Source organism: Eucyclogobius newberryi, unplaced genomic scaffold (genome assembly GCF_026437365.1).
Source record: "Eucyclogobius newberryi isolate DKJ021-1_F unplaced genomic scaffold, fEucNew1.0.hap1 SCAF_4, whole genome shotgun sequence".
In the NCBI taxonomy this organism is placed as follows: domain Eukaryota; kingdom Metazoa; phylum Chordata; class Actinopteri; order Gobiiformes; family Gobiidae; genus Eucyclogobius; species Eucyclogobius newberryi.
In genome coordinates, this window is record NW_027316056.1 from 29735641 (window position 1) to 29763240 (window position 27600).

General features: G+C 41.9%; 1 protein-coding gene across 4 annotated transcripts in view; it reads right to left on the reverse strand.

Annotated features, from left to right (window-relative positions):
* Nucleotides 1-4207: 4207 nt before the first annotated feature.
* Nucleotides 4208-27600, reverse strand: part of inpp4b (inositol polyphosphate-4-phosphatase type II B) — a 204293-nt gene continuing 180900 nt past the window's right edge. For 2 of the 4 annotated variants that reach the window (XM_072462535.1, XM_072462538.1), the window contains 10 exons: nt 19238-19552; nt 16372-16510; nt 13409-13581; nt 13084-13207; nt 12815-12941; nt 12075-12215; nt 11824-11921; nt 10615-10727; nt 8699-8853; nt 6132-6322 (listed from right to left, as the gene is read on the reverse strand). In XM_072462535.1, coding sequence (XP_072318636.1) covers nt 6148-6322; nt 8699-8853; nt 10615-10727; nt 11824-11921; nt 12075-12215; nt 12815-12941; nt 13084-13207; nt 13409-13581; nt 16372-16510; nt 19238-19552 — 1560 coding nt within the window. In that variant the 3' untranslated portion in view covers nt 6132-6147. Of the gene's footprint in view, nt 4364-6131; nt 6323-8698; nt 8854-10614; nt 10728-11823; nt 11922-12074; nt 12216-12814; nt 12942-13083; nt 13208-13408; nt 13582-16371; nt 16511-19237; nt 19553-27600 lie in introns of those variants that run through there. The other 2 variants (XM_072462537.1, XM_072462536.1) reach the window with 2 other exon arrangements.

The following is a 27600-nucleotide window of genomic DNA, read 5'->3' on the forward strand; positions in this document are numbered from 1 at the left end:
TGGGTCACTGTGATGTCACTGTCTTTTAGACAAATAGAGCAGCTGCAAATATCACTGTGTTTTCAAACAATTACAATTACAACTAGTAACACTAGTGTTACTAAGCAGCTCCGCGGTAACTGATGTCCATAAAGCCTTTGTTTCCAGTCCAAAAACACATACAAAATGAAACATTCTGTGCCTTAGTTTTATTTTTGACGTCTTGATGTTTTGCGTTTGTCTTTTTTCTCTCTGGTCCTGTTATGTGTTCTTTATTTATTTATTTTTACATACATTTTGTATTTAAAGACACGGCATAGTACACACAGAACATCAATACAATATAATCGTATATTACATAAACATATACTCTTATACACATTTATATATCTAATACACATCAGGTTGCTGCCCACATCTCGAAACCAGCGTCCCAGACCGATGCCCCAACTATCACCAGTACAACGGGCAAGCCAACCCCAGACCCTCCAGAATATCTTCAGGACGGGCCCATCCATGAGCCAGAACATGACCACACCACGATGCTCGGGAGACCTTTATTCTTCTTGACATCGAACATCTCACCCAGCAGAGGCCGGGACTCCAGCACCGCACAGCCCTGTACATACCTTTATACACACACACGCATACATACATACATACATACACACGCATACATACATACATACACACACACACACACATGCACGCATACATACATACATACACATGCACGCATACATACATACAGACACACACACGCACACACATGCACACATACATACACACACACGCACACACATGCACGCATACATACATACACACACACGCACACACATGCACGCATACATACATACATACATACATACACATGCACGCATACATACACACGCACATGCACACATACATACACACCAACACACACGCACACAAATGCACGCACACATACACACATGCACGCATACATACACACGCACATGCACGCATACATACATACATACACACACACACGCGCGCGCGCACACACACGCGCGCGTGCGAGCGCGCACACACACACACATACATACACACACACACACACATACATGCACGCATACATACATACATACACATGCACGCATACATACATACACACACACACATGCACGCATACATACATACATACACACACACGCACACACATGCACGCATACATACATACATACATACACATGCACGCATACATACACACGCACATGCACACATACATACACACCAACACACACGCACACAAATGCACGCACACATACACACATGCACGCATACATACACACGCACATGCACGCATACATACATACATACATACACACACGCGCGCGCACACACACACGCGCGCGCGTGCGAGCGAGCGCACACACACACACACACATACATACACACGCACACACACACACATACATACATACACATACCTACCCTCTAAGAAGAAGAAAATAAATGTAAATAAAACATTTTTTAAAATACAGTACTTGTGTATCTAAAAAAAGTTTTGGCTCAGCCCCATTTATGTTCATTGCCTTAAGTTCTATAGTTACTGTAATATCCACAATCCATTCAATTAATCCTGTTTATACCATATCTACTTTAATTGTTCATAAGTCCATCCATTCCATTCCTCTCCACACAGTGGAGAGTAGAATTGTTTTGACTGTGTATAACTGGTGTCACATGAAGTCTGGATTATTTTATATTGGTTTTCATAAGATCTATTAGAGCATGTAACTGTCTTTACATTTAATAAAACTTGTTTCCATTTTGTCCAGATCAGTTCCAAATTCCTCACGCCAAACTTTTTAACTCTTTATCAAACTAGAACACAAAACATATTTATACAAGCAGCCTAAACTTTTCTTTTTTGTAATTGCACTGCCTTAATAGTTTCAAGTTGATTATTATAATGGCCATTTTATAGGGTGGAGTTGAGAAAATATAGCTTCTTCTTATCTGCAATTAAGGATAGGCATGTGTCTGTGGGAGATTATATTCAAGCTCGAGTTGAGTTTTGTTTTCCCACAGAAAGAGGGTCTGGATCTTCTGTCCCTCCATGTTTTAAAGCCTGCATCTGGGCGTGACACTGGGAAATCGGGATTATCATAACTGGGGGCCTGAAATCACGGTTGTTCCACTATTCCAAAGTGTCTGCGCGCGTTCTGACAAGTTTTAATGGTATTTTTTAACAACAGCGTCATCATTTAACCCATTTATTGAGGATATTCTATACTATTACAGTAATAAATGGTATGGCTGAGAGTGCTGTATCTAATCCAAGCGCGTCAACATCCAAATATAAAGAGTCTGTATCATTTCTAATCCATTCTAGAATATATTTAACTTGTGCAGCCCAGAAATAGTGTTTATGTCTGGTAATGTCTGACCGCCTTGTTTACTGCTTTTATTTATTGCAAATGGAGATGACATCACTCCGTTAATACATATTGAGGTGTACAAAAGTCTCAGTAAACACATCTGTAAAACAAATGAGGCCCTCCAAAACGGTCAAATGCCTTTTCAGCGTCTAATGTTACTATCAAAGCATCTTAATATATTGCAATATGTAAATTAATCATCTTAAGTTGGTGTATGAATATGACACAAAACTTGTCTTGTCATTACTGATACATTTAGGTACAATATTTCCAATATTTCACAATCTATATTTTGAATGCTAACGGGCCGATACGAGGTGGTCTTTCCTTTTCTTTAAAATCACTTTTACAGTAGCCTGCTGCAGAGAAGGAGGAAGTCTTTGAATTGAGAAGGCGTGAATATACATTTTGGTTAATAAAGGCACAATAAAAGGCACTGTTGTGTGTTCTTGGATTTGTTAAGGGCTTTAAAATGTTGAAATATCTGCAAAAAAACGGACAAATTTGACTCCCAGAGCATGCTACACGACACTTAACAGCCGTTATGGTTCGATATTAATAACCAATTCGGACAGCTGCTTCTTCTTGACCCCTTGGCCCACTTTTCTGCCACACCGAAGAGTGCATTTGCCAACAAAAGGCTGTACAGTGCCAGTCTGGAGTGTTTATGTAAGCGGGGCGTGGCACAGGATCACATTCCCCAGAGACATGACGCAGGACCAGCCGTCGGAGAGAGAGCACGCACTTTGGTTTATAGGTCAAATGATTTATATGGGAACAGATTCAACATGTTGAATTGCTTGTACAGTTAAAAAAAACATCATGCATAAGTATATCAATGTTTTACACGTACAAACTCACTTTACAATAGAAAAATAAATACATTTCTGTAAAAATCTGCAGAGATGTGGTGCGACGCTGCTCACAGACACGAAAAACGACTCTGCGAAAGCCCCAAATCGCCAATGCCAAATGAATACTGACAAAAGGCTTTCAGTTTTCACCAGAAACAAAAGTACAGGAGACAAATACAGGAAAACGTGTCATTTGTTCAAAATCTCAGTTATTCAAGGTGCTGTGTAACCTTTCTGGTGGAGGATGCTACCCCTGCTCGTCTCCATGGAGATGCTTTTGCGTTGCCTGGAATGTTTAAAGAAATATTACCTGCACGCAGACCCGCCATCAAAGTCACATAGTGCACTTCCACACGAAACAACATGAGTGAAAGGAAACGCTGGTCATAGTTTGTACTTGACCAATGCTTAAACGCAATACAAAATGATATGTTTAATTTATTGTTTGCGCCTCACACATTTATAGAACGCACACGTTTTCTTTACCATTTCGACTTTCATTGTGTCCCAAGTTGTTTCAGAGTGCTTTTGTTTTCCTTGTACAGCCGTTGAACCCAATGTCCAGTGACAGTTTGGGTTTAACATTGACCAGAAAGAGATTGTTTGTTAACTAGCCAGATTCTGCATTTTAGCTCGCACAAAATATCCCCAAAGCCGTTACAATAAATTGCGTTAATACAATAAGATTGTACGTAAAACTGCTGATCAGATGTTTGTGAGAAATAACATACAAAATGCTTTTCTAACAGTACTAAACCAGAATGAAACTATGACAAGAATACTAACCAAGCTTGTAACCAGTACTAACCAAGTGTGAAATAATCCAGAATCAAAACAGTTTAAAGCAGAATTAAACCAGTAAACAAGTATGTAGATGTAGTATTATTATTTTGAATTTTTGGGAGATGGGTCGTGGGCCGGATCCATCACTCGGAGGGCCAGATTTGGCCCGCAGGCCTCCTGTTGAACAGTCCAGCTTTACACGAGCTGCCTTAAGAGTCCACTTTGCCATAGGTTCCCTCCGGAGGCCTGTAGACTTTGGGAAAGGCCATGAGCTGCAGCACGTTGAAGGCATATTTCCGGCATTGAATGTTCTTTTGGACGTTCTCGATGCGACATCCTTCTCTGGTGATCCAAACACAAGAGCAGTGGGAAAAGGAATGAGGAAACCATTTCAAGGTTAGAGAAGAGGCTGGAGAGCGGCTACGAGTCAATGACAGGACAAATGCACTTCAGATTGGCCTGTCAAAAGTTGATTGATTCAAACGTAAATTGCTGTTCAACCGTGCTTAAAGTATTATTTTTACTTCATTTTTGACACGTCGATGAACAATCAAACTGATACACAACATTATACACAGTGTGAACATGACCTTTGGGAAATTGGGCGTATTAAAAGTTAAGTAGCGTAACGCGTTGTCCTAAAAGTGCACCTTGGACACAAACGAAAAGCATATATTTTTACCACGTCCTTTGCTGACCTTTGTGAACAGACGTCACTGTATATTCGATGCAGAAAAGCAGACATTTAGTCGAATTAGCATAAAGATTTCAAATATCAATGTTAAAAGCCCCTTTTAGCTGACGCCATTATTCATATTTTAGTGCCTTTAAGTGGCTTGACACTGCATAAAACGGCTGCTTAATACTCGGGTCATAAATCTAAATTTATGTGTTTTTTTTAAAGCCCAGGGCGGTGTTTGGAACAGGAGCCAGAGCCGCTCACTTTGCACGGAACAACAGAGATAACCTCCTCATTTCCTTTGTACGACAGCAAAGATGCACAGAAGAAAGTGGATGAACTACAACTGTAGAATAATAATTAAAAAAACCCTTTGATAAATAAGAAATAAGCAAAGGTTTTAAAGCCCGATCAGTACAAATATCAGTGGCATTTCCAGCTACACATATTAACATTCAAATAGCTCTGCAATCCTGGACCGTTCCATGATGTTACAGTCAGGACATTGTTTAATACAAAACGTCATCGTGGGATAATACATCGATTCATAAACTGTTCAAATTGGAGGCATTCAGAAGTCTGTCCCACGTTGAAGCTGGGTGAGAGCTGCAGTCCCGGACCAGTTCTGGTCTTGTGCTGGTTTAGACTTGGTTTAGTCCTGGTTATTATGACCTAACTAGTTTTGGGTCTTAAGTCATGTTTAGACGTTGGTGTTTGTCGATCTTTATTCACTTATTTTAACCATTTGAAGACTGGGGCTGACTTGGGACCACATAGTCAGGACCCTAATGAGCTCAAATACTTCGAATCACAATATTACAGGTATTTCAGGTAAGGATCCAGTTACCTTAGTCCTGTAGAGTGGTTCTGCTGCTTAGAAACAAGATGGTAACAATATTTCGGTTCCAGTATGTCAACATTCTGAGAGGTCTATTGTAGAGCGTTAGTAGGGGACAATAGAGGGTAACCTTAACCTAACCTAAACCTCCAATCACTGAATCGAGCTCAAAGAAGGCCAGTGCTGCACTGTTGTGGTGCAATGCGTCTGAGAGGTCGCGTCAGCAAGTTTGAAGAATGGGTCAAATGTAGCGGATTGATTTTCCCATGTAAAGTGGCCTCAGCCTTAATGGAGAGGCCATGTATGTTTTCAAGAGTACATTTTCATGAAGTAAAGCCTGATGGACGAATAAGAGAGGAAACAGACAGAAAAGAAAGCGGCAATAACATTGTCCTTGTCAGCCTGATGAAAAGAGAGTTTCATTAGGACGTGAGCAGGTCTAATTGCCTGTTATGCTCCCTCATACCACGTTGGCTTTGGAGCGTCTGCCCTGGGATTAAGGACCTAAGCCCAGTGCTCTAATTACCTTACTAAACAAAACACCACCACCATCCATCAAAGGTGTACAGAGAATAAAGCAGAGCAAGAAGAGGTCGCGTTATCAGCAATTTATTGATATTTTGCAAGCAGAAAAACAAGACTTAAAATGAGCCACACCACCAGTAAGTGGGAGCTAACAAGCAGCAGGGCAATGGGGTAAAAGTGTCGTGACGCTGGTTTGTGGCCCGTCCCGGAGCCGGCCTCGGGGTCCTCCCACTGCCCAATGTCTCCCAGGGTCGGCCGGCTGCACACGGACACACAGAGCACAACACACTGCTGGGTTAGCATTAGCATGTAGCTATGCACACACAAGCATGCCGAGATGGGAGATGGGGATGGGCTGAAAGGTGAAAGGATGATGGAACCAATAGGAGAAAATGAGTGATTTCAGTCCATTTGACTAACCACAGCTGAAGTGAAAAGCAGTCTCAGGCTGGATCTGAGACTCCGAGTTAAAGGAGAGACAGCCATCCTGCTCCCTTGCTGCTTTATAAAAGGTACAATCACCACTGACCCTGTGTTACCTGTGCAACAAAGAGGACTTCCTCACAGCTGCAAAGGCTGCACCAGCACTTTTCTGGTGAGCTCCTTTTAGGGGATGAAAATAAATCCATCCCCCACGACAAACTCGAGAAATGAGTAGTATTATAGCTGATCAAAAATTCAACAATAAAAATTGCATTTTCATTATATTAACACCTGAAGTAGTTTAAAGTTTAACAGTTTATGTTTAGTGCCAGTGTCATAATCATTAAATGTAGGCTTTCTCCTGCTGTAACAGACTTTCATTGGTTTATGAAGCCTTGAATGTCAGAGTCTCATTGCTCTGTAAATAGACAGGACGAGCCTCTGCTCTCTCTCTCTTCTCCCTGCTGGGCACAGAGTGATGGGTCAGTCACCCGTCTGCAGTGGGGCACTGGAGAACTGGCACTTCATTACAAACTCTGTGGTGAATGAGGCGTCTCATGGAGAAGCACTTGTGTGACTTTTCACTGTGGATCACTTTCACCACACGAGCCCGCGTCACACACACTCTCGTACTGCGCCCATGTTTCACATTTACTACCAACAGTGCACGGGATCAAGGCGGGAAGGAGGCGATATAAACACACAATATTTGATTTGGCTTTATATTGCCAAATGAGGGTTCAGTTAGCTTAAACTCTGAATGGGAGCAAAGAGAGGCGTGCAAAGGGGACAAGAGAGAGGCGCAGAGGGAGAGAAAAGGTCGCACAGAGGGAAAAGCGCACTGCACAGATGGTGACTGACTCAAGGTATACATGACTGAGACTGGGGCCTAGAGCTGCACCTCTCCTCCGCTGCGCCCTTACATTTACAGATTAACCCTGTGTTGGCGTTCATCATGTGGAACGTGTCCCTGAACCTCTCTCACCTCCTGTCATGTCTCTGAGCTAGTGCTGTCTAATACTAACTTTTCAAACAGAATTTCAATACTAAGGAATAGGCCCAATACTTGACATCACAATGACAATAAAATTCAAATAAAAATAAATACAATACTCTACTCTTTAGGTTACCATGTGGTCTTATTCAGAATGACTCTAACACTGTTCAAATGTCCAATCTTGCCCTGTTTATGTGATTTGTTTTGAATAGTATCGATGCTAAATTAGATATCTATGCATCCAGACACCTTCTCCCTCTTATCTGGGGCCGGGTCGCAGGGGCAGCAGTCCGAGCAGAGCTAATTTGAAATGTCTGCGTAGCATAACTTTAACTATAACTTTAGCCGCGTGGATCCACCAGCCAGACGGGGGCAAAAAGGGTCAAAGGTAGGGCCATAGCAGCTGTCGGCGAACCGCGTCACGGACTGAATAAATAACCCGGAGCTACGCAGTCGGCGAGCACGTTTGACAGCGCTGCGGGACTGTAGCATTCATCCGGGCGTGAGGAGTTAGAGTTACATTACGATGAACCGGTCCAGCCCGTCCGCTCACAAGATGCACCGAGCCGAACGAATTGTCACAGCTTCACCCGAGTCTCACGTGTCAATGCGGGTTTGTTGTTGTTTTTGTCCATTACATTAGTCATCGTTTGTTATTTTCGATGGTAAACTGTGTTAATCTTTTATGCACAGTTGGTTTGGTTGCTTTTGAAACACTGGCCAAAATCACAGAATGCATTTAACATGGAACCGAACATCTATTTTAACTGCCTTTTTATTCTATTTAATCACTCATTTTCAACGAGGCGAATGCGCTTGATGCTGCCTGTGTTTTACCAGTTTATTTATCGCTTCATAAATTAGGCGAGGCATAATTGTGCGGCGATCGGGGAGCTCCGATGGTTGCCCGGGCGATGATGATGTGGTCGTGGACACTGACACGTACAGTAATGACAGGATGGACGGCGAGCGAAGACCATCGTTACAAACATGTCGTAGGTGCAAGAAGTTAGTTATATTTGTGTTGCTTTCAGAGAAGAAGTAACTATTGAAATAATGACAATGACGGCACAAAGTCGGCACATGTGTTCTTGCATAGTTAAGATTGCATTTTTTATGATTTAAAATGATGTAAAATCACAATATTCAACTGGATAGTGACTTGCACCTCATCTGTTTGTTCTAGATGTCTTGGGGGTGGTGCGTTTGGCTCACCTTCTCATACAGTTGAGGGCAGGAGTGAAGAAGTCCTTGCTGAGCTGGTGTTCGTCTCGCAGTAGGGCACATTGCTCTAGTGTGACAGACATGGACGTCCGGTCTTTGGCACTTTTACAGCTGGTGAACCTGATGCCATTCAGCCTCCGGCAGATCTGAGCGGGCACACAATGGGAGGCAGCGGGTGTGAGACGAAAGGCTTTTAACATACTTTAAGCCTTTCTGTGTATTTATTTAGTCGAGCATCAATAAGGATACTTGTATTGGGTACAGACACATTTAGTGGACTGTGTATCGATTCAGCGTATCGGTCATGAGTAAGGCTGATTAAAAGACTATTTATTAGCTGCAGAACATCTCATAATGTTTGTGCACTAATTTATAAAACGCTGTTGTAAAAGTTATAGATGTAAACTATTATTTCTTAAAATATTTCATTTCACTTTTGTTTCAAGTCTCTGAAAGAGCTGGACAGGTGCATCGCTGGAATGTTTATCTATGAGACATGCCATTTTGTTAGGTAATAAAACATCTAAATCTACATTTTGACACCCTTGCTATGGTGCCAGGAACAACTCCCACCTGGAGATTATGACGTCTCTGGCATGTCTAAGGGAAATAAACTTTTCCATCAAATAACTGCTTTGGGATTAGAATGAATTTAGAGCCATTTTCTCTCCCAAGACAAAACTAAAACTATGTGGTTTTAGTAAACAATCATCTAGTAAACTGTTCATTATGTTATTGTTTTCTGCATTTAATTGTTTTATGACAATTGAACAATTTTACTTTTGTGACTGTGACCTAATGTTCAAACAATGGCTGCATCAGATGTATTCCAGATCTTCTCTGATCAGTCCTCCTGACTCAGCATGTGCGCTGATTATTTGAACATTGGCGCTAAACCAACTCCCTAAGGGGTCTATCAGAGAGAGAGAGAAAAGACCAGACTCTGTTCTATCAGAGGTTTTCAAGCAGGAAGGATCTCTGGCCTAGCGATGCTAAGCTAACATGGGGGACAAAGACATTCAGGACACACGCCCGCGGAAGCAAACTATATTCTCTTCCATAAGAATTCTGTGCTCGTCTTTGAACTTTAAACTGCATCATGTAAATTCAAGCAAATGACCTTTTTGAATCTTTTCAAGTCTACAACAAAACTTGGATCAGAGCCAAGGAAAAACAGATCAAGTGGACCTGATCCCGTGCTTCTTCAGAGTGACAGTGTCAGAGCCAGAGCTCCAGAGTGACCGTGCCTGACCCCGAGCTGAAGGAGGCGTCATATGAGGACATGTCACACTTTGGCTGATAAGATCATCATAGAATCAACATTAACTCTAACACACTAGATAGATCTAGACCAATCATATCTAGCGTCTCTATCTGTTATTGACTCATTTGCATGTTCCACATTCATATTTATCTGTTCCAATTATTTAATCAACTTTGAATGTCACCCTCTTTCATAAGTGAGAGGACATGAATAACTGCAGTACTTGTACTATTAGAAATCACTTCAACAGTTTAAAGTTCAATCACCATTACATATTTGCGTTTTAGTGGGAGGCAAGACAACCACGTCAAATTACAGGCATATTTGCTTGAAATGGCATAACAGTAAACATTAAGAGTTATATTTCCATGCTAGCCACCAACAAGAAAAGTTATGCTCTTGTACAAAAATATGCAGCATGTTTCTGAATGAATTGCATTTTAGATGAGAGGGCACCATCAATATTAGTCCAAGCCACGCTCAGGTCACGCTTGTTCACTGCAGGGCCCCCGTTCTACTCCATTTAATAGCAATGCGTCAGAAACTATAACCCGGCGTTCACGGGTGACAGTGAAGTATGGCTCGCAGCAGGGCCCGTCTTTGGTCAAGGTCGCAAAGTGAAAGTACACAGAAAAATACACACCGCTCCGGCTACCCAGAGGATCTCCACATTCTTCCTCTTCTTTGTGACTACATTCTGGCCCAGGGTTTCAAGTAATTCCTTTATGTCGCTGTGGTTCTGAAAACACGGTAGACCTGTATGCAGAAACAAGAGGGAAAGGAGTGGTGAGAATCCAACGAGCTTTACAAGAGCCAATAAAAGAAGTGTTCCACGGTTTCAATGGAGTGACGCGGAGCAACACGGCACTGATTTTTGTCCTTGTTCAGTTCGAATATTCGGATATTGGCTCTCGTTGCTGTGTAAAAACAGTCTCAAATGCACAAACTGCCCAAATAATCAGTATATTTAAAAATCAAGACGTTACGATCGACATCTTTCTTCTTTCTCTAGTCGTTTTCCTCCTCAAAATTGTCAAATGACTTTCAAATGGAAGTTGAAACGTCTCGATTTGTTAAACATTGTCCAGATATTCACCATTGAAACTTCTTCTTATATCATGCATTATTATCAAACTACATCGTACGCCATAGATAACGCTATGAAATCAAATAAACTCAGATTTAAAGGTGCACTATATCCACCAGATTGTCTCAGTGCGCCTTAAAAATAATCTTCAATAATTCAATTTGAAACATGAAGTAGTTGGATGAGGCTAAAAACAGGCAGCTTATAGAAAATAAAGAGAAAAAAAGTGGCTGCACCTAATTTTTAGTAAGTGTTTTATAATTCTTAGTTTGCCCTGGCACAGATATATTGTAAACGCATCTATTCGGAAATTAAAAAAAAAAAAAGAGACCACGGCCCTTTCTCTGAATCGAATTACAAAGCATTTCATAATCTAATATTTGAAATACCATGTTAATGTGTTTTTATCTATTTATTTATTTATTGTGACATTCACTGTGTTGTGTTTTTATGTATATTTAACATCGTAAAGCACTTTAAATTGCACTTTGTACGAATTGTGCTCTATAAATAAAATGTGATGGAATGAAAGTCGGACGTGCGCCGTTAGCATCAGATTTGTGAAACGCACTGATTAACTCATATTTAGGATGGTTGGAACGGTAAACGAGGAATACATGTAGCAAACAGTACAAATCAGGCTTAGCACCTTTAACTGTGCAGTGGAGGCAGCTGGAGCACTAACACGAGTACAATAAGATCAGTGGAGGTGTACGCGGTGCAGCATGAACAGCATGAATTAGAGCGCATTGCACTCCCACTTACATTCTAACGGCACCTTATCGCTCAATAACTTATAATAGGCTTCCAAAATCTCAAAGTTCTTCTGGTTTATTCGTTCTTGCAATGAGATGTCTCCAAATCTGTAAGAGAAAATATACCAAAAAGCACACGTCTTTATTAGTATTACACCACTTTACACCGGGACATTGTGTGGAATGTACGGCAGACGAGCAGAACGTCATGTCTCCGTGTGCACGTTTGGCCCGGCGTTGCCATGTCGACGGTGTCTGTACCTCTCTGCTATTGTCTGTTGCTCATTGATGCCCACATTGAACAGCGCCGGGTAAACGTGTACGGGCCTGCCTCCTCTGAGCTCCTCGGGCAACGATTGAAAAACTTGGCACGGTAACGGCACTTCGACAGTAATGTGGTCCCTGAAAACAAAACAGGAAGACGGTGCCGTTTGGATGGGAACTCGATATCTTCCAAGGAGTGTGGGATAAATGTGATCGCTTCAGGAAGTGGTGCAATGATTGAGCGCGGCGTGATGTAATAGAAGGGTTAATGTGTAAGGGAGATGGATGAGCTAAAAGCGCCGTGTTCACATGTCCGGATGTAACCTCAAGGATAGCATTATATAAACAAGCAGATACAACTGATGCTGGTGAGAAGAAGAGAGGTTAAGCAGGGAAAGATCCGGAAATAAGTTTGAAGATAAATTGTCCTTGCATAACAAAAGCAAAATAAAACATTATACAGATGTCTTTACTGAGTAGTTACCCTCAACAACGTCTACACTCATCATTAGGATAAATGAATGTGCTTAACAGAAGCAAAAACAGATTTACTCCTCTGTATGTTTTAGTAGACGTGTGCATTTACATCATCAGACATAAGATAAGATATAACGTACACAAGCGCCATAAATCACACCTAATCAATTACAAACAACAGAGTACAAAGGTCAGTGATGGAACATTCTAATATCACTTTTATTTGCCACTAATAAAACGTATATGTAAAGCAGTCCTACCGTCTGCCACATACTAAGGGTTGAAGGTCAATGAGCTCCTCAGACTTGGCTTCAGTCATCTTGAAGACGACTTTGCGCAAATCTGATATTCCAACCTCCATGTCCTCCAGCATGCCGATCTCCTCACCTGAGGACATGCAACAAGACAAGGCGAAACATCTCAGGGAACTAACATCATTACAGTCACAATGGAAGTATTTGTATACTCCTAACACTACGGTGGCCAGGGTTACTTAGCACAGTGTCATGTAGTGTGACTTGTGACTCACTGTAGGTGCTGAGCAGGCTCTCAAACTGGGCCACCAGCCCCACCAGCTGCAGCTGCTGCAGGAAGCCCTTGTCCTGCACTGCAGCGTACAGCTTCATGATGAAGCCACACACCAGAGCGGCCAGCTGCAGGCACACACACACCATCAGCTCACTGAGGGGGGCTTCATTTACTCTTTTACGCCAAAAATATACAATTTTAAATACATGTGTGAATAAAGTGTCAAGCAAAACAGAGAGTCAGAATGTAAGCGTTTCACTTTTTACATTGTGGTCCTTTCTTTGTTCAGGGTTAATAACAATGAGCCTGGTCAGCGTTACACCCACCGCCTGACTGAAGACAACATCCCTGCGTGTCTGGAGCAGGAAACCCTGTGGAACGCTGCACGCTGCTTCCTGTAGCAGCACAAATGTCATGGCCCTCTTGGCCTTGTCCACCACCTCCTTCACACACTCCTGTAAGTGTCTGACCAGCGGGCTCAGCTGCTCCCTCCAGTCTCCTGAGAAACAAACAGAACCAAAGTGAGGCTCATACATAACAGTTTTCAGCGGTGCATCCTCTCAGTGCACAGGTGTGCCAAAAATAACACATGTCCTGCAGCAAAAACCAGTTTGGTCAACTATGAGGAATATAAACAAGACTTACTGGAAAGGAAAAGTGCAAGTGAAGGCTAAACACTTAATCATTTCTGATTAAGATGCAAGGCAAGTCCTTGTGATACAACAACTGTGTGTACCACAGCTAGAAATTACTCAATATTTACTTTAGTGAATTAATTTACTTTAAATTAAACTAGGTTAATTTATTTTAAATTAAACCAGGTTAAAATTCTAATGAGATTAAAATTCTCATTTAAGAGTGACTAGACCAAGAGAGGCAGCAGCACTCAGGGACGTTTAAATTACATATAGATTTTATTAATCATCAATATGATGGTACTTTCAGTCAAAGTCATTTTAATAATGACCCAATGTTAGATGATGGATGAACAAGATTAAAAATTTAAATATTACAACATATGTCTCAGTTTATGTGCCAAAAAGATGAATGTTGAAAGGGATAGTCATGTGTCTCGCCGGTGGTGCAGTGGTTTAGAGCGTTGCACATGTGTAATCTATACTGCCCCTTTCACACTGTAACTGTCCTGTCAAATAAAGCATAAATAAAGCCTTTGGGCTAGAAAAGAAAAGGGTATGATACATGGCATACAATATACATAAAAGTCTATCTAATAACTTTTTTACACATTTCTCATATTTCAGCCAGAATTGAGTAGTCTTCTGAGGCACCAACAGGAGGCAGTGTTGCTTCAGTAAAGCTCAAACCTTTCCAGCTCAGCAGCAACATGTGCTGAGGAAGAGACTTGGGAACACTGTCACATGCCCAGTGTGAAAACTGTAGTATGAACACATGAGCCAAGCCCTGCCACTCAAATCACGTCTTATCTCATACGGCAAATAGGAGGCAGGAAGTCCAGCGCACCTGTCCAAACATCCCAATACCCACAATGCACTGTCATCAAAAGCCCGTGGTCCCTTCAAGAGATAAAGCCAATGTCATTACTGCTGCCATGTTTTTATTTAGACAAGCAGATGAGCACTTTCTCCGGGGCGACGCTGCATCTCACTAAAGTCAGCTTTATCTCTCCAACTCGACACCAGGCCGCGCACAGGGCCTCACCTGCCAATTCAGACAGGGCCACGCATCCAAGTAACACAGCCTTCAACAATTAGCTGTAATTACAGTAAAACAGACAATTATCTCGCAAGCCAGCTGCTGAATGGAGACAAATGTACTGCTTTTAACTTGAAGGTGGTTCCACTAATTCAGAGATTAGCGCAGCACATACTGCCACTGTGTCCTTTGGCAAGATATTTTACCCACCATGGCGAGGCGAGGAAAGAGCCAGCAAAGGGTCTAGTTTTCCCCGACACCGCCGCGGTCTGGGTCAAGCTGAGGGATGAGTAAACGGCTTGTTTTCCACTGAAGTGTGTTGCAGAAGTATCCGAGTACATGTGTATGTCAGTGTGTTACGTGTTACTGCGTGTGTGCAGTTGGATCATAGCACGCCTGTTTGTGTGGACTCTATGAGATTATTACTCATACAATCCATTATTACTCATACAATCCATTATTACTCATACAATCCATTATTACTCATACAATCCATTATTACTCATACAATCCATTATTACTCATACAATCCATTATTACTCATACAATCCATTATTACTCATACAATCCATTATTACTCATACAATCCATTATTACTCATACAATCCATTATTACTCATACAATCCATTATTACTCATACAATCCATTATTACTCATACAATCCATTATTACTCATACAATCCATTATTACTCATACAATCCATTATTACTCATACAATCCATCCCAGCCAAATGAATATCATATAAAAAAGAACTACAGTCACTTTTAAACCTGGTTGAAACTTCCTGAGTGCATTTGTCTATGAGCTCCTCTTTCTCTCCCACACCCGCCGGGCGAGCCTAATGCAGCTGCCTGGTGCCAGTTGGCAGCTGGAACAGGCTGGCCACTTGTCTGGACTCAAGCTGAAGGCCACGTTTCACTGGACGTGAGGGAGGACTGGGCAGCACGCGGTCAACGCTGGACGGCTCTGCATATCAAATATATCTTTTATCCACTTCTCTGGCAACGCTCTCGCATTCCACTTTGCTAATGCTTAAACAACGGGGAGTCTCCCACTTGGAGCAGACGCAGAACAAATGAGTTTTTGAAATGCACACTTGTCGCTCTTAACTCCAAAGTGAGGATGTTTCGGATGGAGATATATTTGAACTAGCAGCTTTTCAGTGATTGTGCATTGCTTTGATATACAGAGTGATATCCATTCAAACAAATCACATTTAACCCTGTTCTTTTGGTGTTGAAGATGCTGAATTCCATATCTGGCAACAACCAGAGACAAATGCAGCTGAACAGTCGGATCATGAAGTGTAATTACAGTCAAAGCTGGCACCTCGCTTCGGCCGACCTCGAACATGCCTATGATCACACAGAACAGCACGGATTCTTCATTATGACGAAATAAATAGAAATGACCTTTACAAACTGGCAGGAGTCAAATATGGCTATCTCAAAACAGTTTCTCAAATTCACACGCTACACTAAATTTATGGCTGTGACCAAACGGGTTTAATTTACAATCCAAGGTAAAAAAAAAGAAAAGAAGGTAGAGGAAATAAATCTGTTGTGTTGTGATTTCTTCAGACCGCAAACGGTGAATGTGCACGCGTGTTTACCAGGGTTGTGCGAGGTGATGACGTCGGCGAGCTGCTTGTCCGGGGTGGACTCCTGCTTGCTCTTCTCCTCCTCCTGGAGCTTGTCCACCATGGCGATGACGCAGTTGAGGCATTTGGCTACGCTGGCCCACACTCTGTCCTGCAGCGGCCAAACGCATCACCAGTCAGTTCACGTCCGCTCCATGCATTTTTCATCAGGCCTCAAATCAAAATATACCAAAGGATCGTCTAATGGGAATAAACTGTTCACTACTCTGTGATAAATTGTGTACTTCCTCGTTGTTATCAATAGATGCAATTAGAGGATTACGCTAATTGTTTGTCTTAAATGTAGTTGGAAGTCATATTATTACTACATCTATAAATCTTTGTGATCATCTTTGTTTTTTCTTTGCCACAAAGGAGGGTCGAAGGAGACAGGAGACGCTCTGGGACAGTCTGGGACGCTCTGAGACACTCTGGGATGCTCTGAGACGTTCTGAGACACTCTGGGACGCTCTGAGACACTCTGGGACGCTCTGAGACACTCTGGGATGCTCTGAGACGCTCTGAGACACTCTGGGATGCTCTGAGACACTCTGAGACACTCTGGGATGCTCTGAGACACTCTGGGACGCTCTGAGACACTCTGGGATGCTCTGAGACACTCTGGGATGCTCTGAGACGCTCTGAGACACTCTGGGATGCTCTGAGACACTCTGGGATGCTCTGAGACGCTCTGAGACACTCTGGGACGCTCTGAGACACTCTGGGATGCTCTGAGACACTCTGGGATGCTCTGAGACACTCTGGGATGCTCTGAGATGCTCTGAGACACTCTGGGATGCTCTGAGACGCTCTGAGACACTCTGGGACGCTCTGAGACACTCTGGGATGCTCTGAGACGCTCTGAGACACTCTGGGATGCTCTGAGACACTCTGGGATGCTCTGAGACACTCTGGGATGCTCTGAGACGCTCTGAGACACTCTGAGACGCTCTGAGACACTCTGGGATGCTCTTGGACACTGCTCTGGGACGCTGCTCTGGGACGCTGCTCTGGGACTCTGCTTTGGGATGCTCTGGGACAGTCTGGGACACTCTGGGGACAGCCTGAGACAGTTTGTGACACTATAGGGACAGTTACCCATCTGCATAATCCCTGCTCCTCTATTATTGTTCACTGACAGTTTCGTTGTTTGATTTTCTAACTTTTGTTGGTAAAATCAACTATTTTGTTCAGAAGAAAAAAATATTTAATTGAATCTTAAACAAAGTTCCAATCCTTTTCTGACCCTTTTTTCACCGCACATAAAACAGCTATTTATCATCAGGTTCAAACTGATGCAACAAAACATTTCTGAATGTTTTCTGAAGACTCATTTCTATTTGAAGGTGCACGATTGCCTCTTTTTGATTGGCACCTACTCTGCTTTACTTGACAGTGGCACATTACCACTTGGTGCTACTTCCTCAGGCCCAGTACTTTTTAGTACCCTCTTCCTCTTTGGGGCGAAGTCGAGCAAAGCGGGGACTAAACGAGACGTCCACAGACACTCAGACACTGAGTGGATAAAATGTTCTTTGTGAGCGACTTCAGCGAGACAGAACACTGCTGTTCACTACAGTCTTTAGAGACTTTAACAATTTATAACGTGAGACAAAAAGTGCCGAGCACAGACATGAGGAGAGTCTTGTGCTAAACACAGACAAACAGCCAGCGCACCTAGCATCAGCTGTTTCCAGAGCAAAGCCACTCACTTTGAGACAAGAACATGTTCAAAACAATCAGAGAATTGTACTTCTAGTTTAGATTTAAGTCCAACTTGTGTAATTATCACTTTTGAAATGCAGTTGTGCTGGTTAAGGCTTAACGCACAGAAAGTGTTTATCTAAGATGTAATCTGCTTCACTGATACTTCCAGCATAGATTTATAAACTACTCGCCTGAAAATCTACTTTTGTTTGTTAATTTTGTAAAAAACTGGATTCATAGTGATATTTTTGTGGATTATGTGTCATTGAATTGCGGATGAAAATACATTAAGGGCATGGATGAGAGTGATGTAGTTAACTTTAGCTTCAGGCGAGGTGAGTAATAAACCCATTATTTCTTCTGTGGCCGTAATTCTGTCCGCTTTATTGACTGTTGCCGTAACAATGATGTTTTATGGTTACAATAATAATCGGGCAAATGATGCTGTCGTGCGTTAATGTTGTCACTGTGTTTTTGAGAATGACTCTGACACTGTAGCTCCACGTGTAATGGAGACGCTTTCAGGGCGGAGTGGGACTGAGGCGGGCACATGTGGCCAGGGCCAGTACAGCCAAGGTGGGACTCTGGTAACTATTCTGGTGGGGGGTCTTTCACCTAGATGTATTTATTTTCCTGGAACGCTTTAAAGTGCATTAAACGTATCTGCTCGCACTCACTCAACCCCTTTTTACAGCAAAAAACTACCTTGAAAAACACGCATTCTTACTATGAGCGGGGTCGCCTCTCCACAGATCTCACCCGTAACACCTGTGATACTGTGCAAAGCAATAGCACCTCCATTGGGACAAGTCGTCAACCAGAAAAGTTACATTGTGGATATTTAAACACTAATAAACACTATATCTCACAGTTTTAAGTCCTTCTAAATGCCCCCAGATTGTGTTTGTGCGGGGGCCCCTCTATTCCAGGCCTCCATCCTTTAATAACATGTTTGCTTTATGCAGATATATTCATATTTAAGTGAAGTAATGGATCATATTTTCAACACTGCCTCAACAAAAGCATGTGCTATTGTGTGGAACAATCCGGGGACCGTCGCCGTGTACTGTAGCGTGAAACAAAACAGCGCAGAAAAGATATTTCAAAGATACAAAACGGCGGTGACACTTGCCCATTCCTCTTCGTCGTACTCTTTATGGTGCGGTATGGAGTCTTGCTGCTGCAGGGGCACAGTTCCAGCCTCCCCCGTCGTGTTGGTTTTCGATTCCTCCACATTATTACACACTTTGGGGCTCTCTGTGACCGGCGTGGCTGGACTGTGGCCTGCGGGAAGCGTCTGGGGAGAGCTCTGATTGTGGTCTGAGCCGCGGCGGACGTGGCCCGGCTGCTTCTGGTTCTTGGAGCTGAACCCGGGCCGGGCGGCGTGCAGGGCGAGGAGAGCGCTCTTGACCAGCTCGTCCTTGAGCGTGTGGACGAACTGCTCCGTCTGCGGCGAAGAAAAACAGAGCGAGAGAAGAGTTTTAAGGACATAAAGTATAGCGAGCAAAGAGAGAACATAGCAATCATAATGTCACCAGACCAGAAAGCAAGCCATTTATCAAGTGACACTATAATATCTACAATCTTATGAATTGTAATGACTGAATTTTGATATATTCACTGCTTTGATTGGGTTCTACAATGTCCTTATGCAAGACATTTTTCCCACCTCGCCTGAACGGTGAGATGTTTCTGCCACGTACTTTATTTTGTATTTAATTTTTCTTCAGATAAACATCATGATGAGCCATAATTGTATCTGTGTTTTAATTAGTGCCGTCAGTTGATTTAAACGATGAAACACGACTAACACACGCCGCTTACGTTGATAATGACATAAATGTACAATCTTCTTACTTTTGAATATTTCCACACGTTCTCTTTAAGGATTTTTAAGAATCAATTTATTTTGCAAATCTATATACAATTGCCTATTTAAAAGGTCTATTTTTTATTTATTAGTCTATTTCGAAATAAATCTGAGTAAATTTACAGGACCAAGCAACCGGTTTAGTGGGGTTCAAGGCCCTTCATTGCCACTTGCGGGTGTAACTGGCTCTTAATGTGACAGATGTAAACTGTTCAGGTTGGTCTGGTGTTTAACACTGTCCTGTGCTGGTTTAGTGAAATAGATAAGATTTGTTTTAGCGTTCATAACCAATCTTTACCGTAATTTCCGGATTATAAATTGCACCTTTTTTCATAGTTTGATCGGGGTGCGACTCCAGAGCGATTTATATGTGATATTATTTGTTCTTTTCATACTGACAACCACAAGAGGGCGCTCTAGGCTCTGAGCGACGCAGAAGAAGAATCAGCACTTCCTCTTCCTCTGGAGTTTGTGGAGTTGTTTAGAAGTGACACAGAGGAAGAAGAATTCAATGGATTTAGTGATTTGGGGTAAAACTGATGCTTTGGTAAACTTGTTAGCATGTTCTTTATGCTATAGTTATCTGAATAACTGTTCATATGTCACGTTAACATACCAGACACTTACCACAGTTCTGTCTGTGCCTCATGTAGCTGAAGGTGTTAGCTAGTGATGGCCAAATGAAGCCCCATGAACCATTTGAGGCTTTAGCCAATTGTATCGATACACGAGTCGATGCCTCGCAAGGTGTTTCATTTGCTCCACTACGCCATCTTGTGGTCAATAAAATGTAATGCATGTGAAATAGTACAGCGTCACAAACCAAACAATAACCGCTTTTATTGAGAAAATAACACCAATACACAAAAAATACACTAAAAAATAAATGATCTATCCAATGATGCATATTTATTCCATAACAACAGCTTGTGTCACATGGTTCAACAATAAGGCTTGATCAGGTCTCGATCTTGTATTCCCCTGGTCCCAGGGCGGATGCAACTCTAGTCAGCCACACAGACTTCTGAAAACTCTAGGTTTATATTAGTATTTATCTATTTCAACAATCTGAGCTTTCTCAGACCCAGGCACTGCCACGGATTATGAGGCAGTTCATTTGTGCTTGTTCTCCTCATCCAGACGCTGCTTGAGATCATCCTGATGGAGCTTCAGTTTAAAGTCTGTATCAGAACTTGACTCATTGATCACTGCTGCAAAATGAGGGGATCATCACACATAATTGGAGAGCGTGAGTGAATCAACGCTTTGGTACTCATTCACCTTAATAAACATTTCTTCTATAATGTGCCTTTCAGGTATAAAATTTTTAAGGCCAAGTATTTCCTGTTTGAATCATTTAGTGAGCATTTGTAATTAGGATTAGGAATGTTATTACTATACAGATACGTGCTCGGTGCTTGTGCTGTTAGATATAATCAGCAGCTTCCTGTGCTTCTGAAATACAAACCTGAGTAATAAACCTGAAATACTAAACTGAACTGTCATTCTACTATCTGACACTGACTGACCCACGACACCCACGACGCACCGCGAGACATCGCGCGCTTCTATTTGAAAGTGACACGTATCCTGAACCAGTCACATGACCAAAAACAAAGTGAAGCTTCGCTTTTGTCGGTCACGTGTTTTTAAGCAAACTGACACAATCCTCGAAGCCTCGGCTTCAAATGACCCATCACTAGTGTTAGCGTTAGCATACGTACACCTATTCACATGTTCTCTAATCTGTTATTATTTTTAATTACATTTCAAGATGAAATGTCTGTTCTTGGTCTTGGATTCTATCAAATTTCCCCCAAAAATGTGACTTATACTCCAGTGCGACTTATATATGTTTTTTTTCTTCTCTATTATGCATTTTTTGGCTCTCTAGTAAACATCAGCTGGCGACTGATCTGCACCTGAGGACTGTTGGATTTGATGTGTAAATGTAACACGTCGTCACAGTCCTGCTCCTGTACCTTCCTGTACCTTCCAGGTGAAGCCTCCTGCATAATCCATGGGTCAATTTATGATTAATACCGTGATTTCCTTTGATTAATCGCATTCACTTTGACAGCTCTTTAAAGTTTGGAATTCTTTAAAGTTTAACATCCAAACATTGTTGATGAAAGAGATACGGTGCACTTTTTTCACAGTAGTTCTGTACCACACAAATGAAAAAAAAAAACCTGACAGACTATGTGCTCATTGTGCGGTTAGCGCGTGGACAAATTGCTCTGTCTGGCGAAAAACGACACTGAAAGAAACATACGAGAAAGTTATTGTGCCTGAGACAGCGTCGCAAATGAAAATCTAAGTGCCGGCAAAGCAAAGGAGACGAGGCCATCGAGAGACAGAAAGCAAGTGTCACTTCCCCGGTGGGAAAAAAACCCAAAAGGAACAGTTCAGACCGGAGCTGGGAACGAGCCAACTATTTACAGACCAAGAGAAAAGAAAACCAAAACGCAAGCGCACTCCTCCCTTGTCATGAAAAAGCTGCTCTCCATTACCGCCGCCGTGCCAGCCAGCGACGAAAACACCAACAAAACAACAAACAATTCAATTACTCTTCCTCCAGTCGGCTTCTCGGAGGAGCGCCCGCATGCTTTGATCTCAAATTCACCCTCTACTGTAAAGCCGATGACGGTTCCAGAAGCGGGGAATCAAAACACGATAAGGACCCTCAGGAGTAATTGAGTTAGCGCCGCAATGAGCTATTCTATTACAGACAACAAAACGAAGACGGGAGGGGGGGTGGAAAAAACGCGACGTGACTGGCGTAAGGTCACGAAGCGGCCCGTGTACGTTTACTACGGGGGTCTCCTTCACGTGCCGACCCCCCCCGGTGTGGCGGGAGCAGTGAGGAGTTTTGGAAAGCAACGCCGTCAGGGAAATAGATAAGAGAACACATCCCCAGGCCAAAGATGCCCTAGTGCAGGAGGCGGGCTTTATGTCGATGTCATCAGGATGTAGAGACGAGCCTCTTTAAACGTTCAGGAGGAATCGCCGCTGACAAAAGGTCGCGTTCACGTGTGACGTCATCACATTTGGTAATACCTAATGTTGTACTGCTAGATTTGTTTGCCCAGCTCGTGGTGAATATCTCGTATGAAACACAAGCTGGCACAGCTCAACGTCTTCTCTGTCTGTATGAATAAAGAGCCAAGTCTTGTTATACCTTATTTAATGTCTCTGCGAGTCTCTGTGATTAGATATGTATTTTCAGGGAGTTTGGAGCGCTCGTTGTTGGCCCCTGCTGGCTCTGGGCGGGGAACCAGCGTTAAAACATGGCCGTCCTGAAGAGAACACTTCTAGAAAATTATTTTGGCAAAGTTAAATGTTTTTGTTTGTTGAGAGTTCCTTTAGTCTAGTAAAAAAAAGAAAAGAAAAACACTTTGGGTCTGTTCTCTGATAGTGTAGTTTCACAAGGGAGCTGTAGGGGGAGCTCTATCACTAAAGTTACTTAGTTCTGATTTCATATGGCCAATTCCTAACAAATAATGATAACGTTCAACACGGATTTTCAGTTTACTTCTTTCAAAACCAGAGACTCACCTAGAGTTATGCAGGCGCTCCATCTGAAGTTATGACAAACCAAAAATAACGTATGCAAAATGTGCTCAAAAAGTACCACACTTTATGAAATCTTTGCTAAAGATCTTGGTTTGGCCTCGGAGACAGTCACAGAATCGGATCCTTTTATCTGCACTGACGGTTTTACACGAAGCATCACATTCAAGTGGATTCAAGATATCGCACTGCACAATCAGGAGCGTGTTAACTTCCGCTTTAATCTCTTTTAAAAAATATAAAATGTGCTGACAGCTGAGACGAGAGGTGAGCAATATGTTAAAATAAAGGTGATACAGTGAGATTTCACATTAGTCTGGTACTTAAACCTCCACTAATACAGTTAAATATGCAATTAAATAAGCAAATTTCTGTTGAATTGGTAAAATATTGTCTCATTATTGTCACCAGGATAATACAAAAAAAGAAAGTTAAAAAGTAATTTGCTTGCCTTGATTTCAAAACGTTCTGTCTGTATTAGAACCTAAATATTTATGTGTCCACCATCTAATCTCTTTTACAACAAATACAGTTATAAAAGACATCTACCTTGAAATGTTGTTGCTCTATTTGAAACCACGCTTAACGATAATTTAATTAGCCTCAGGATCGACGACCCACTGAACTGTGAAAAGATATTCACCACAATTGACAAACAAAATCACTTAACCACATAAACAATGTCCCCCGCTCCACGTGAATTATGGCCCCGGCCTAATTAAAGCAATTATTTATCCATATCTCACGTCGTGCACCAACACATCTCTGTGTGTGGTTGCCAGGTTGGGCGTAATAAATGATAATAGCAACAACTTCTTGATCCCGCGAGCTGTGGCCTTTTCCATTATGATTCAACCTCTCGGGGATTACGTTGTGTCGAATGCAGCTTCAAACATTTATGTATGTGTTACAAAGCGTTTGGAGTTTTTAGTCTTGCCATTTACCGTATTTTCAGGATTACAAGTCGCATCTTTTTACATAGTTTTGGCCGGGGTGCGACTTATACTCCAGAGCGACTTATATGTGATATTATTCGTTGTTTTCACACTGACAAACACAAGAGGGCGCTCTTGGCTCTAAGCGACGCAGAAGAAGACTCTGCACTTCCTCTACCTCTGGAGTTGTTTAGAAGTGACACAGAGGAAGAAGAATTCAATGGATTTAGTGATTTGGGGTAAAACTAATGATTTGGTAAACTAACTACAAGTTATATATGTTTTTTTCTTCTCTATTATGCATTTTTTGGCCAGTGTGACTTATAGTCCGGAAAATACGGTACTCTTTGGTGCGCATGAACATCACTAATTTGACTTTATATTAGTATGCGAGTTTCAGCATTTCTGCATCTTCTCCCTGTGTCTGCCTCGGTTTACTTCAAGACTGTCAACAAAACAATACCTACTAATACTAATCAATAAAACTAGAATTATCACTAGATACTCATTAAAACTAGTATGAAAAATGACATCAACTCGGGCTGCACAATATTGGAAATTATTGTGAAATGCGAAATTTGAAGATAAATGTTTTGACACAATAATCTCACGAGACAAAACTGAGAATAATGGAGGAAAATCATGAATAAAACTCAGCCTTTTTCATTATTTAAATGTAAAAATAGCACATTTCTGTCAGATTGAACATCTTGGTGCCATTGAGATACACTGTATTTGTTTTTTAATATTACGATTATGGCGAAACACTTTTACGATCTATCAATTGTACATTCAATAGCACAGTAGCACCATTAGCACATACACACTAACTAAGAGCTACAACTGCACAATCAGCTCTTCATTCCTTACTGCAGCCCAGCTCTGAACTTAACACATCGCTTATGAAAAGAACTAGTATAAAACTCTAAAATGCTGACACGCGTTTAAAGTGATCCTCCGCCTTTCTCTGGGGGACGTGGCTCTATCGCAATCTCGGCCCCGGATTCGGAAATATTCAAAAATGCCCTTTCCTCCAGTGAAAAGGCCATCTGATAATCGCTTTAGGAGAGGGCAAAAATGAGCAGCTACACTTAAAACACCATTGTATTTAATTCATACCCATTTTAATTGCCTCGCAGGGATCCAAACGACTTCCATTACTGTAAGTCAATGATGTGACGCTGCATGCCCGGGATAAGAAGCCTTGGGTAATTGCCAGGGAATTTCTGCACGCTTTATAATGTGACCGTTAAGACAAAGGTGTAAAGCAAACACTATTCGAAAGATTGAGCTGTCCGCCTGAGCTTTGATTTACAGGACAAACTTCTACACGGGAAAACATTCAAACGCTCAATCACATTGAACTCCGGGCGTATCCGAACTCGGTGTTAATTTGCACGACGGCAACATGCATTATTCATATTTTTTTTTCTCACCTCCTGAAATGAGCTATATTAAAACGAAAAAGAAAAGGACGCAGACAGTGTTTGCGCTCGATAACCACCGGGTCACGGAGCTAATGCGTCGGATATAGCTCTGTGGGTGTTCGCATTGAGTAAGTGTGGCTTTACTCTGCGCAAATTACAATTCGACAATTCAAATATGAGCTTCGCCGATCGAGAAATATGCTTATATATGAGCGCAAGCTACTCTGTTTACTACTGTTTTTATAGGGGACCGCTAAATGCTGCTTCTATGTCAAGGAGTTTAAAAAAATGTCTCATATCCCTGACCCGCCAAGACGCAATTTGCTGCGATTTCCTGAACTATTGTGTCATCTTTTTCTAATGACGAAACAAAAATTATATAAACGAACGATGGTGCAGACCCACGTGCATTTTATTTACAGTGATTTGCAAAAAAAATAAATAAAAATAGACTTAAAATACTGCATCTGTTAGCAGTATCGACCACTTGAGCAACTGCAACCAGGCACTTTTTATAGGCCACTGGGTTGAATGGACACTCCTACTCCGAGGACCAGGTAAGTTACTAATCTTTCTAAAACAGCAAAGATAAAAGTTAACTGTAGAAACACAGTGTCAATCATACAAAAATATATTCTTTATTTAATGTACCGTGCACAATTTCATCCTTACCATGTATTTTAAAACAGTTAACCCCCTAAAACACCCCCTCCTAGTTTCCCACAATGTTCTGCCCCGGAACCTTCTTAAGGTGCTCCGGCTCCCTGGGGACTCTTTTGGCCGGCGCACCTAAAATGGCTGACACATGAGGTAAGTTAACGTTTCATTTTGCTAAACTGATCAGTTCCATAATGTCTTCTCTTTTGTTGCAGGTCGACTCACAAACTAAACTTCTCAAGAAATCCTTTAAAACATTTACTTGTGTTTCCTTTTATTTTATTCAGCTACATTACGCAATTCAACATTTTCATTACAATTCCTCTTCACGTTTCGCATCCGGCAAGTAATATCTACCTGCCAAAGCCCCTGCCGCTGCAAGTCAAGGCTGCAACTGGTCGCCATGTCAACCAAATTTAGCTGTGCACATGAAGCCTATGGAAAAACTGAAGTGGAGCTCGAATCCCGACTCCCGACAGTTTACTGCATGTCCCCCCCTTCTCTCTCACCCCCGTTTCACGCTGCCCTGTCCCGTCTGATAAAGCCTACGGGGCAAAACAAAACGTGAAGTGGCAATTATTTACAAGTCTTTTAATCATGCCGAGGCGCGTTTGTTAATAACATCACTTTCATTGTTCAAACAACTCAACTGTAAACACTCTCGCCGCGAGAACGATCGAAGTTGTCATGGCAACAGGACTCAGAAATTCAGGCGGAATCATTCATAGCTTTAAAAAAAAAAAAATGGAAAAATGAGACCAAACGTTGAGGGGAACTGAGTAATTATTACAATTGTTAGTATTGCTTTTCAAAAATAAATATCAAGGGCGATTTAGTGGAAAACAGTCAATATTCTGTTTTGGGAGGGGTGGAAATAATGCCCAAACAACAAAGAATCTATTGAGAGTGAGGGGTCTGCGTAACACGACATGAAAAGCATTAATATATGACCCTGTATACCATAATGAAGCATAATCACACACAATCACAAGCCCTGTTACCACGATAGCTAAAAATACAAATTCAGCATTGT